Here is a 14,101-nt window from a genome sequence, read left to right on the forward strand (position 1 = left end):
ATTTGTTTGTGCCGATTTGTTTGTGGAGAAAGCAAATGAAAGGGTTGATAGAGATGCCGTGTAGAAGGTCATAAGGGTGAGAGGTTGCAAGTGAAGGTGGGTCTACGGCACCATCATGGCATCACCATGTCTGTTTAACTTGTTTATGGATGGGATGATGTGGGAGGTGAATGTGAGGTCTTGGAAAGAGTCAGGTCTTCAGTCTGTTGGTTTGAGTGGCTTGGGAGGTAACACAGTTGCTGTTTGCTGATGACGCAAATCTGGTGGTATATTCGAGTAAGAAAATACATCAGCTGATTTCCGACTTTGGGTGAGTGTGTGAAATGAGAAAGGTCAGAGTAAATGTGAATATACGCAAGGTATAGCAGTGGAGAGATACAAGCTGGCTGGAGTGTGCGTTTAGGTGGAATGAACTTGAAGGAAGTGGAGTGCTTTAGATAACTGGAGGTGGACATGACAGCGGATGGAATCCTGGGAGCCGAAGTAAGCCATAGGGGTTTTAGGTCCTGGGCGCAATGAGATGCGTGTGGAAAGACAGGTTACTGTCTGTGAGGGCAAGTATAGTTATATTTGATAGCATAATAGCATCAAGCATGCTGTATATATGCGAGGCGTAGGCCCTAGATAAGAAAAAAAAAGTATGGAGGAAGGTAGATGTGTTAAAAATTAAATGTTTGAGGACAATATGTGGTGTGAGGAGGGCTGATGGAATGAGAAATGTTTGCGTAAGAGAGGAATGTGGCAGTAAGAAGGGTATATATGAGGCAGCTCAAGAGGAGGTGCTGAAATGGTTAGGTTATGTAGAGGAAGTTATGAGAGGCCGGCGAAAAGGATATACGTGTTTGAAGTGGAGGGGCTTGAAGTAATCGGGGCTTGAACATGCAGGAGGGTGTGAGGCGTGCATAGGACAAAGCGAACTGGAAAAAAGTGATATACAGGGAACGACCTCGCTGTCAGGACAAATGAAGCGTTCCTGGGTAATCAGGGAAAGGTCTGTGGGGCTTGAATGTCGATAAGGGGTTCTAGTTTCCGTGCATTACACATGGTAGTTGTGAACAAATCAGGCCGTTCTTAGTCTGTTCCTGGCGCTACCTCGCCACACAGGAAACGGCTAACAAGTATGAAAAAAGTTGAGTGGATGGTAGACAGGTGATAAAGCAGATAGAGTGGTGATAAACACAGACAGACAGACGGACAGCAAGCAGCGTCTTAGGGAGAGGATGCTCACCTGTCTTGGTGTTGGCGGCGGCCGTGTCTGTGAAGCCTTGTGGGAAGACTGCCTCCACGGGGGCTACCGCTGCCGCCGCCAGGCTGGCCGCCACAACCAGCAACCTCCGCCTGGGGAGGAGAGAGAGAGAACCCTGTGGTTAGTACCCGGATCTGAGGCCAGAGTGGCTCATACAAAACACAACTTGGAGGTAAAGCAAACATTGGTGGAACGGTTCCACTGTATCTGTGGACTGATGGAACTGTCCCACTCTACCTGTGGACTGATGGAACGGTCCCACTCCACCTATGGGCTGGTGGAACGGTCCCACTCTACCTGTAGGCTGGTGGAACGGTCCCACTCTACCTGTGGACTGGTGGAACGGTCCCACTCTACCTGTGGGCTGGTGGAACGGTCCCACTCTACCTGTGGGCTGGTGGAACGGTCCCACTCTACCTGTAGGCTGGTGGAACGGTCCCACTCCACCTGTGGACTGGTGGAACGGTCCTACTCTACCTGTGGACTGGTGGAACGGTCCCACTCTACCTGTGGACTGGTGGAACGGTCCCACTCTACCTGTGGGCTGGGGGAACGCCCTCACCTTACTTCACGTGGACAGTAACTGTGTATATCCAGGGTGATGAAGGAACATAAAGTTGAGCTTGTAAGAGGCGAGTGACCCAGCAGGCAGGGGTGAGTTATGGACTCTCCTGAGTTACGGGTCAACCTGGCAGTGTCTAAACCTTGACTGACGTCCCAGCTGAGCAAATAAAACCGTCACTCAACCTTGGTGAGATATTCCTGTACACCCAGGTGCCCACACGCACGTGTGTGTGTGTGTGTGTGTGTGTGTGTGTGTGTGTGTGTGTGCACGCATGTCATGAATCTAGTGCCACTCACTGCACACTGGGGGCGGGGTGAATCAGGTACTCTTTCAGGGGTTCCAAGTCGTGAACAAAAATAATCCCCCACATTCGGTACGACTACATGCAGACTATCTATTGTTTATACCTGATTTTCCATCAAAATTTAGATCGAAACATCATGATTACAACGGTGCAACCCTCGTCCCTTGTGTACGACAGTACGATCTTTGTGCACGACAGTACGACCCTCATCTAACAAAGTACGATACTTTGAACAAGACGGCCCGACCCTTGACCATGAACATACTACCCTCGAGCACCACGGTACCACTTGGAGGTCAAGTCAACATACCAAAAGGGTCGTAAAGTCGTACTCAAAGGTCGTGCTATCGTGTATTGATCCTCCCTCCTCCCTGGTGTTCCTGTGACGAATTATGTTTACAAGTAAATCGTGGTGACGGGAGCGATGCAGCCAGCCACACGTCTGATCCCCCCCCTCCCTCCCTCGCTCCGCCTCAGCCAGTACAGTAGAGTTCCGTACATTAGGGTCGTGTGTAAGAAGGTGATAATTGTGATTCACGACCTTCCAGTGCGTGTACCACTTCCTGGCTGGGCCGAACACGCGCCACATATCACGACAGTGTGATGACTTGTCACGGAATATCTGTTGGTATGAACAAGTTTTGCTCCGACACGCAACGCTATTAAATTCCCCACAGAATATGCGTCGGATTTGGATCACTGTTGGCACTGCAGGTATTTCTCAGTGTATATATTTAGGCACTGCAGTTCTGAGCCGAGTTCAGGCGACTATACAACAGACAGGCATGTCTCGTGTTCCCTACAGAGGGGCACACACACACACACACACCAGGCGGGCCGCACTGTTGGTCGTGACGCAAGCGTCGCGTTCCTGCACCCAGAGGGTGTTGACGTGCGGCCTCCGCACGCCAGGATGAGAAGTAAATGTGGTGGCAGCGCGTCCCCGGACCCCTGGCCTGCACTTGCTCGCCACGACACCTGTCTACCACAGGTCATTACCGCCACGCTCGGTCATAGTGTCTCTTCATAACACCTGCTCACTGTACTCACCGTACCTCTTCCCTGTACCACGTCAATGCACCTGCCCACCGCACCTACTCACCCCACTCTCTATACACACCGCACCTCTTCTCTATACCACCTCGTTACACCAGGCCATCGCACCTATCACACACTCCCCACATATGGTCACTAAAGTTCTCCACCACATCTGCTCAATATATGAGCTCATTAAATCTACTCACCACATCTATTCGCTTCACCTGGCAAAGACGTCTACCTCTGTTTCCCACATCTGTACACCACACCTGTCAACACACCGGTTCACCACACCTGTCAACACACCGGTTCACCACACCTGTCAACACACCGGTTCACCACACCTACCCACTACACTTACAGTTCCTATATCTGGTGACCCTGTGTGCTCCATGCCCGTCCTCCCTACACCCGCACACTACAGCTGGTCATCCATCTCCCTCAAATCACCGACACACAAGACCGAATTACTTACTTTACAGCCTCTCAAACCCTTCCGCACGTGGTCATCACCTACACACAAGACCGAATTACTTACTTTACAGCCTCTCAAACCCTTCCGCACGTGGTCATCACGCACACTCAACACACCTGTACACGAACATAAGGCACTTGTGGGCAGCTGTTCCTGCCCACGGGTACACCTGCCTAACCCCAGGCTATCATTCCCCTTCCCTTGACCATCACTGTTCCTTGAGCTTTTAAACACCATTCCTGGCGTGCCACACACTGTGTTCCAGAGGTGCCTCACGCTGTTCCTGACGTACCTCACGCTGTTCCTGACGTACCTCACGCTGTTCCTGACGTGCCTCACGCTGTTCCTGACGTGCCTCACGCTGTTCCTGACGTACCTCACGCTGTTCCTGACGTGCCTCACGCTGTTCCTGACGTGCCTCACGCTGTTCCTGACGTACCTCACGCTGTTCCTGACGTGCCTCACGCTGTTCCTGACGTGCCTCACGCTGTTCCTGACGTACCTCACGCTATTCCTGACGTGCCTCACGCTGTTCCTGACGTGCCTCACGCTGTTCCTGACGTGCCTCACGCTGTTCCTGACGTGCCACACACATCCTTATGAACTTCATACTGGTCCTGATGTGCCTCACACTGATCCTGACGTGCCACACTTCACCACACACCACAGCTGCCTCTCGTCTGGTTCAGGCGTCCACTACATCAGACTCGCTTTAACCCCTTGAGCACGAGGCTTCGATCCTTGGGTATGATGGTCACGGCTAGTGACTTCAGCCTTAGGACCGATCAAATCAAAGGGACAACACACACACACACACACACACACACACACACACACACACACACACACACACACACACTGTTCAGACAGCAATAACCTAAGGCCCTCAAGCTGCCACCAAGGCTGATCCCGACTTCCCTTAGCCATCCCAGGTCGTCACAGGTCGTAACAAATCCTTACAGGTCACCCTACAAGCTTTCCAAGTTCCTTACAAGTCATTTCAAATATCTATAAGTGACCCCCATAAATAGCTATGTTTCTGTAAGTCTCCTAGGGGTTCCAGTAGGCTTTCTAGCTCATCACAGGTCATCTGAAGTCATCACAAGCCACATAACCACTCCTAAAAGTAATATTAGGATCCGACAACCTACTTAGAATTCTCAAAGGCCTTACAAAATTCTTACAAGATGTTTCAATAGGCCATTCAAGGTTCCTACAGTTCGTCTAAGGTTTCCACAGGCCTTCCAAGGTTCCTACAGGCCATCCGAGGTTCCTTCAAGCCATACAGGGATCCCACAGGCTTCCCATGGTTCCTAAAGGCCATCCAGGGTTCCCACAAGCCATCCAAGGTTCCAACAGCCCATCCAAGGTTCCCACAGCTCATCTAAGGTTCCTTGTTACAAGCCATACAGGGTTCCCACAGCCCATCCAAGACTCCCACAGCCCATCCAAAGTTCCCACAGCCCGTTTAAAGCTTCCACGGGCCATCTACGGGTCCCACAGGACCTCCAAGGTTCCAAGGGGACTTTCAAACTTGCAACAAGCCATCCAAGCTTTCCACAAACCATTCAAAGTTCCAAGAGGCAATCCAAAGTTACCAAAAGTTATTCCTGCAATCCAAAGTTCCCATAATCCATCTAAAGTTCCCAAAGGCCATCCAAAGTACTCTCGAACCATCCAAAGTTCCCTCGGGCCATCGACATTTCCACAATGCGTACACAGTTTCCAAAAGCCACTCCACTTTCCACAACATTATCTCATATCTCCACAGGCCATTTGAATTATCTTTTACCCTCATTATGCGTCCTCCCCACCTATACCTCCACCCTCACCCCAACCCTACGGTAGGAAAAGCATGTCACAACGCTGCAGATCACTGGAAGATCTCACAAGACTAAGTTGCCAAGCAGGGTATAGGCAGGCACCACGCCAGCCTTTGATGAAACACGAACGGATGACCACTTGGGTCAGTCGAGGAGGTGGAGGCGGTGTGTCCCTCCTCAGTCAGTGTAGGCGAGGACATACTGCGTCATGCTATAGTCTTCCAAGTCGGGGGAAAAAATCAAAATTGCTTGTTGTTTTAATGTGAGAAAATTGAAGTCATCCTGTATATAAAGCATTGACACTATAGTTATACAAAATCACGACTTCTGAGGATAAGGTTCCCTGGAAACACCAGAATCTCTGAAGTGATCTCACAAGTTGTCTCTACCCTCATCAGTTATTCCAAGTCCTTAAAGGTCATCTTAAGTCCTTAGGAGCAAGTACAAGTCCCCATGATGTATACCAGACAAGTCACTCTCAAGTCCACCCAGCGCTTACATCTGGTCTCCATCAAACCAGCTCACAGACCTCCTTCAGTCCACCCGACTGAAGCATCTAACACATCCACAAGACCTCGTGATGTCACAAAATCCACTCGAAATTCCCGTTAAGACATAACAAGTTGTTATAAGCTACCATAGTTCTCCCCACAAGCCATTACCTCTCGCCACAAGACATCATCGGTCCCGAGAAACCATATCGGGTCTTCGGTTGCCGTCTACGATCCCCAGCAGCTAGATCAAGTCTGACGACGCGACCAAAGACCCCCGTGGACCCCCGTGGACCCCCACACACCACCCGTGATTCCTACAACCCACCTGGAGACGCCATCATGAGGCATCCCACGATCATGAGAGCCACTCAAAATTCTTCCCTTGACACCTGAAGACCAAGAACTCCACAGTAACTTCCCCTCTACTTACACTAACTCTGGCGACCGTCTTTGTAAGTGATCCTGTACCTGCCATCCGCCAACTCGACTTAGTACTAACTCGAGGTAATCTTTTTTTATTTAATTATCCCATGATATTGTCGTACCTCAACCCTGTACTAACTATGACCCACGATCCAGTAGTTGCCCATCACAGTGTTCGTACGGTGTCCGCTCTGCTTGACCCTACACACGTCAAGCTTGGCCAAGTGAACATGTGGTGATGTGTTCAGTGGTGTTCACCCCTCCAGCCCAGGCTGGGCCCAGCCTGCTGGACTGGGTCGCTGGTCGACCCATGTGTCGGACACCGCTGCTCGCAGCGTGACTTTAGCAAGTTCTAGAGCAGGTCGAGTCCTAACGACTGAACTTGACCACAAGTATGAACTTATACTAGAATAAGTTCGACCCTAACCCCAGGTCTGGCCAGCAGTGTGAGCTTCACCTCGTAATAAAGAACGCTACACACTTTCCCAACTTCATTAAATATGATCTGTCGTATTATACTTTTTCTCCAAATTCCGGAAAATTGGCCATATATATATGAAAAAAAAGTTATGAAAATGAAACGATTCTAAATCATCTACTCAGAATATTTATCATACTATTAACAAGTATTGATATCTGAAGCTAAGTTGACGACCCCCCCCCACCACACACACACACACACACACTGCTCCTGGAGGCACCTGGATGATCGTTGTATTGACGTGCGGTACTGTTTACCGTGTGGTTGTTACTCCCGCCTCACACTACCTGCACCGGGTCGCCTCACACTACCTGCACCGGGTCGCCTCACACTACCTGCACCGGGTCGCCTCACACTACCTGCACCGGGTCGCCTCACACTACCTGCACCGGGTCGCCTCACACTACCTGCACCGGGTCGCCTCACACTACCTGCACTGGGTCGCCTCACACCCCGCTGAGTCACGCTCCGTGAGTACGTTGATTCAGTGGAGCCGAGACATTTGAGCGTGTTGAATGGAAGGTGGAGGAGCCAGGCTGGGGCAGGCAAGCGCGGTAATCTGCTCATAATGAATATTACCGACGCATGCAACCACCACCACTACCACTATCCCCACCACCACCACCACTACCACCACTACCCACACCACCACCGCTACCACCACCACCACCACCACTACCACTATCCAAACCACCACCACTACCACCACTACCCCCACCACCACCACTACCACTATCCCTACCACCACCGCTACCACCACTACCCCCACCACCACCAGCAACGCTACCACCACCACCACCGCTACCACCACCACTACCCCCACCACCACCACCACTACCACCACCACCACCACCACCACTACCCCCACCACCACCACCACTACCACCACCACCACCACCACTACCACCACCCCCCAAGTACCTCCCCTGCCCAAGACCCCTCCCCCACCTGCCCCCTCCCCTTACCATCCATAAGAGCAGGGAATGACCAGTACTGGCAGGCAGTAACGACTTGTGACTATTGTAACAGTTTGTATCGTGAGCATTTTAAGTAACTATTTACGTTTTAAGTGCTGTAAGTAATGACTTGTAAGTGTTGCATGTGACTATATGGATCGTAAGTGCTTAAAATAGTGTCATAAGTACTATAGGTATTAACTTTTGTTGTAAGTAAAGCAACTACAAGTAAGTTCTGTGAGTAATGACTTGTATCATAAGTAATGTAAGCAATGACTTGTATCGCAAGTACTATAAGTAGTGACATATCATAAGTACTGTAAGAAGTGACTTATAAGTACTATAAGTAGTGACTTGTATCATAAGTACTGTAAGAGGTGACTTATAAGCACTATAAGTAGTGACTTGTATCATAAGTGCTGTAAGAGGTGACTTATAAGCACTATAAGTAGTGACTTGTATCATAAGTGCTGTAAGAGGTGACTTATAAGCACTATAAGTAGTGACTTGTATCATAAGTACTGTAAGAAGTGACTTATAAGTACTATAAGTAGTGACTTGTATCATAAGTACTGTAAGAGGTGACTTATAAGCACTATAAGTAGTGACTTGTATCATAAGTGCTGTAAGAGGTGACTTATAAGCACTATAAGTAGTGACTTGTATCATAAGTGCTGTAAGAGGTGACTTATAAGTACTATAAGTAGTGACTTGTATCATAAGTACTGTAAGAGGTGACTTATAAGCACTATAAGTAGTGACTTGTATCATAAGTGCTGTAAGAAGTGACTTATAAGTACTATAAGTAGTGACTTGTATCATAAGTACTGTAAGAAGTGACTTATAAGCACTATAAGTAGTGACTTGTATCATAAGTGCTGTAAGAAGTGACTTATAAGCACTATAAGTAGTGACTTGTATCATAAGTGCTGTAAGAAGTGACTTATAAGCACTATAAGTAGTGACTTGTATCATAAGTGCTGTAAGAAGTGACTTATAAGCACTATAAGTAGTGACTTGTATCATAAGTACTGTAAGAGGTGACTTATAAGCACTATAAGTAGTGACTTGTATCATAAGTAGTGTAAGTAATGACTCGTATCGCCAGTGCCGTAAGTAGTCACTTGTATAGTTACTACTTTAAGTAATGATTCGTCTGGTAAGTACCGTAAGTAATGATCTATATGGTAAGTACCACAAGGACTACTTTATACTGTAAGTAATGATTTGCATCGTAAGTACCAGAAGTAATTATTCTCACTGAAAGTACTTATACTTAATGACTTGTACCGTAAATACTATCAGTGATTTGTATCGAAAGTGTTGTAAGTAATAACTTGTAAGTAATGGCATGTAAGTAATGACTTGTAAGTAATGACATGTAAGTAAGACTCGTAAGCAATAACTCGTAACTAATGACTCGTAAGTAATAACTCGTAAGTTATGACTCGTAGGTAATAACTCGTAAGTAAGGACTCGTAAGTAATAACTCGTAAGTAATGACTCGTAAGCAATGACTCGTAAGTAACAACTCGTAAGTAATGACTCGTAAGTAATAACTCGTAAGTTATGACTCGTAGGTAATAACTCGTAAGTAAGGACTCGTAAGTAATAACTCGTAAGTAATGACTCGTAAGTAATGACTCGTAAGTAACAACTCGTAAGTAATGACTCGTAAGTAACAACTCGTAAGTAATGACTTGTATGGCGAGTCTTGGTACATATCGCCTACGCTCTAGTGAGCCCAGCTTCCACACACACACACACACACTCGATTACTTGTTTCAGAGTTACTTTAGATTTCGTCCCTTCTCCTGGCAAAGTAATCGAGACATCTGAACCAAGATGGAGAATGTAATCTCCCACGATTACCTTGAGACCAAGGCAGGTGGATCCACTGTGCCTGCAGGAGGCACGGGGGAGGGAGGCTTAGACCGTGCCCTCCTCCTTCGTCCACGTGTGTGTGGTGTTGCCTCCCACACACTGGCTTGCCTCCTGCTCACCTCACACGCCCAGATGGCACCGCGGGTCCACGCATATGGCGGAGGACCGGAGCGACATGTAGGAGCGAATCGCTCGGGGCGTTAACCTCTTGAGCACGACGACACGACGCTTGAGCACGACGACACGACGCTTGAGCACGACGACACGACGCTTGAGCACGACGACACGACGCCTGAGCACGACGACACGACGCTTGAGCACGATGGCACGACGCTTGAGCACGACGACACGACGCTTGAGCACGACGACACGACGCTTGAGCACGATGACACGACGCTTGAGCACGACGACACGACGCTTGAGCACGATGACACGACGCTTGAGCACGACGACACGACGCTTGAGCACGACGACACGACGCTTGAGCACGACGACATGACGCTTGAGCACGACGACACGACGCTTGAGCACGACGACACGACCTTGAGCGCGACGACACGACGCTTGAGCACGACGACAAGACGCTTGAGCACGATGACACGACGCTTGAGCACGACGACACGACGCTTGAGCACGATGACACGACACTTGAGCACGACGACACGACGCTTGAGCACGACGACACGACGCTTGAGCGCGACGACACGACGCTTGAGCACGACGACACGACGCTTGAGCACGACGACACGACGCTTGAGCACGATGACACGACGCTTGAGCACGACGACACGACGCTTGAGCACGATGACACGACACTTGAGCACGACGACATGACGCTTGAGCACGACGACACGACGCTTGAGCACGACGACACGACGCTTGAGCACGACGACACGACGCTTGAGCACGATGACACGACGCTTGAGCACGATGACACGACGCTTGAGCACGACGACACGACCCTTGAGCGCGACGACACGACCCTTGAGCACGACGACACGACCCTTGAGCACGACGACACGACCCTTGAGCGCGACGACACGACGCTTGAGCACGATGACACGACGCTTGAGCACGACGACATGACGCTTGAGCACGACGACACGACCCTTGAGCACGACGACACGACCCTTGAGCGCGACGACACGACGCTTGAGCACGATGACACGACGCTTGAGCACGACGACATGACGCTTGAGCACGACGACACGACCCTTGAGCGCGACGACACGACCCTTGAGCGCGACGACACGAACTTTGAGCATAAAAGTACGACCTTGAGGACGACGATACAACCCTTAAATACGACACCACGACCTTCAAATACGACGACCCGAACTTTGAGCACAAAAGAACGACTCATGAGCACGACGGTACAGCCTTCCGAGAGAACGACCTGGCCCCTGATATGACCCCCAGTAGACTCAAAGGAGAGGTCGTCATGCCCACGGGTCGTAACGATGCCCACGATGATGCGTAACCGTGACGTTACAGGAGCCAGGGACCGGTTAACACGGTGACTGATGATGTCACACACATTATCTCCTCCTAGTGACCAACACGTCACCGTGATAGTGTTGTGGTTACGTTAGGTTAGGTTAGGTTAGGTTAGGTGGACCACGATTACCACAACTCACAAACACTCGGCTGATGGCCTCCCTCCCTCACCACCACCACACGTTAATCCCCTGAGGAACTCACAAAAAGTGGTGCACACGTGTCAACACGTTAGGCATCACTCACCTCCCGCAATGAGGATAACGAGTGAATCAATACGTTATAAACAGAGAGGCGTAATGTGACACTCCTCATGCTGTGGCGCGAGGCAGATCCTCCCTCACTGAGGCGTCCACGTTCAGTGCAGACACGAGCCACTGAGGATGTGTACAGCCCACAAGATGGCTAGCAGCAGGTGGGTGCAAATACTTCGGTCAGTAGACCATATGTGATATACCTATCTATCTACCTAACTGCTGACCTACCCAGCCATATATCTAGGTATCTGCCTACCTACCTATCTATCTATCTATCACAATCGCTCTAGAGAGAGAGAGAGAGAGAGAGAGAGAGAGAGAGAGAGAGAGAGAGAACACCAAGAGAACGATAACAAAAGCCCAGCTGACCACCAGCCTTGGTACTTACAAACTACACGGTCTGGATATCTATTTCCTTTTTTTTTCAAGTCTAAACTTAATGATTATATTACTTGTGGAAGATGAGATTATGACGAGACGCATCACTCACTACCTTCCTCATGCCGGAGGACATGTCACTAATGGTGGTGTCCACACCTCACACTGCTGGTGTCCGCACCTCACACTGCTGGTGTCCGCACCTCACACTGCTGGTGGTAGCGTCCACACCTCACTCCACACCCGTCGTGGTGCTCACCTCACACCTCACTTCACCTGACGTACACCAGGAAACAGTGAATCAATAAACAACAGACGGTGAGCGACGACACTCGTCCAGCAGGACGAAGTCCCCGACGACCTGGAGAAGCCGTGAGCAATTATGATGATGGTCCCTGAACGCTCAGTGCCCCTCGCCTAATAGGTCCTCAGGTCACGCCCTTCATGAATGGCTTTGATTAACTGGTCCAGTTAGCCCCGGGCGGCAGTCGGGTCACGTACTCGGCCCATGGTATGGCCTGAATAATGGCTAGGCTTGTCATGGGAACTGGTGACAGCTGGGTACGGCTGGCAGGGCGTCGCTCACCAGGGCTGCTGGACCCCCAGGAGCCACACACGTCATCCTAGGAAGTGCTGGGCCACATCCTGAGCCAGGGGTGCTGGAACACGGGAGTAATACGTATCTTGCAGCGGTAATGTAATACGGGGGAACACAAGACAGTGTCTTGCAGTAGTGATGTAATTACATTTGCAATACGAGTACACACGGGAGAGGATCTTGTAGAGGTAATACAATACGGGGTAACACGGGAGAAAATATCGCAGCAGTAATGTAATACGGGGGAGGATGGAAGAGTATGATACAGCAGGTAATATAATACTGTGTAAGGGATGTACCAAGAAGTTCTCTTCACAGAGCCACACTTCTCTCATGCTCCACTACACAGATCCCTGAGGCAGTTCACCTTGACACTGAAATACTCCCCACTTCTGACTGTCAGTCATGCATGCAGTTTGGACAAGAGTGGTGGACGATGGATGACGGTGCGTTTAATATTCATGTCAGAGAATCGTCAAGAACGTAACAGATGTTATCATCAGTGGTAATGTGGCCACTTGAGGAGGACATTGTGCCCCGGTGTCCTCACGTATCATGCCGTTCAAAACCAATCAGTCCTCCTGCTGGCTACACACGAGGGATAAAACAAGGAAAAATCATAAATAATTTCTTTTACGAAGAAGTGACCTCATTACAGTACGTAAATATCATAACTTTCAACAGAACGAATCGTAACCATACACCTCAGTGGCGTAATGGATAGCGTTGCGACCTACAAATAGAATAGACCCGTGTTCGAGTCTCAGCAAAGTTGATTATAGATTTTATAACCAGTTGCTTCTCCCGCCTTTGAGAGGTGGTGTCAGGGGCAAACGAATAAAAGCTTTAATTGCACATATCCAATCTCTAGCTGTCATTTATAATATACTGAAACCAGATTTCGCCATTCATAGACAAGCCTTACACACTACAATCTACTTCATTGTCTTCATTAACTGTTTCTTGTGCCTTGTTTCAGCCCAATGACAGCACATCGTCCCCCATATAGCACATCGATCCACTTTAGTCTATCCCATGCATTCATGTCTCCCCCTGAAACCCTAAATACTCCGCTCCATCATTCCATCTCCTACCAGGAGAGATTGAGTGCAGAATGTAAAAAGGTGAGAGCGAATGACATAAGGGGAGTGCTTCTTCCACTTTATGACACGAAGATCCTTTTTGTTAGTCTTTCTTCGCTCGTCCTCTCCGTATACCCAGACCATTTCAATTCAAAAAAATCAGATCTCTCGATCACAGTGTTCCATGATACCACCTCTTTCTTACAACGCCAATTCCTACAGATCAATCTGCCTCGCACCACATATCGTCCAGTTCATCCACGTTCTTCCTTTCTTTTGTGCGTTCAGGGTCAAAGACTGATCTTCAAACACCACATCGGGACAGTTACTCTTTGCTCTATCCAGATACTGACCATTGCTTCCAAATGCCCCTGTAGCATACCTACCCAGGACCTTAGCTCCTTCCTTCACCCTGTGAGCTACTTCTGTCCTCAATGGTTCCATCTGCTGTCGAGTCCAATGCCAGGTATCTTAAGAACCCCACTTCCTCCTCCTCCTCCTCCTCTTTCTCCCACTCAAACCCTCCAGTCTTACCTCCCTCCTGCACGTCATTACCTCACTTTTCTGCATCTTTACTTTCAACTTTCTCCTTCACATACT

General features: G+C 49.3%; 1 protein-coding gene across 1 annotated transcript in view; it reads right to left on the reverse strand.

Annotated features, from left to right (window-relative positions):
* LOC139757279 (uncharacterized) overlaps positions 1–14,101 on the reverse strand; it is a 791,816-nt gene that overhangs the window by 721,450 nt on the left and 56,265 nt on the right. The window contains exon 2 of the mRNA XM_071677629.1: positions 1,229–1,338. Within this exon, the coding sequence (XP_071533730.1) occupies positions 1,229–1,338 (110 nt within the window). The remainder of the gene's footprint in view (positions 1–1,228; positions 1,339–14,101) is intronic.

Source organism: Panulirus ornatus, chromosome 2 (genome assembly GCF_036320965.1).
Source record: "Panulirus ornatus isolate Po-2019 chromosome 2, ASM3632096v1, whole genome shotgun sequence".
Lineage (NCBI taxonomy): Eukaryota > Metazoa > Arthropoda > Malacostraca > Decapoda > Palinuridae > Panulirus > Panulirus ornatus.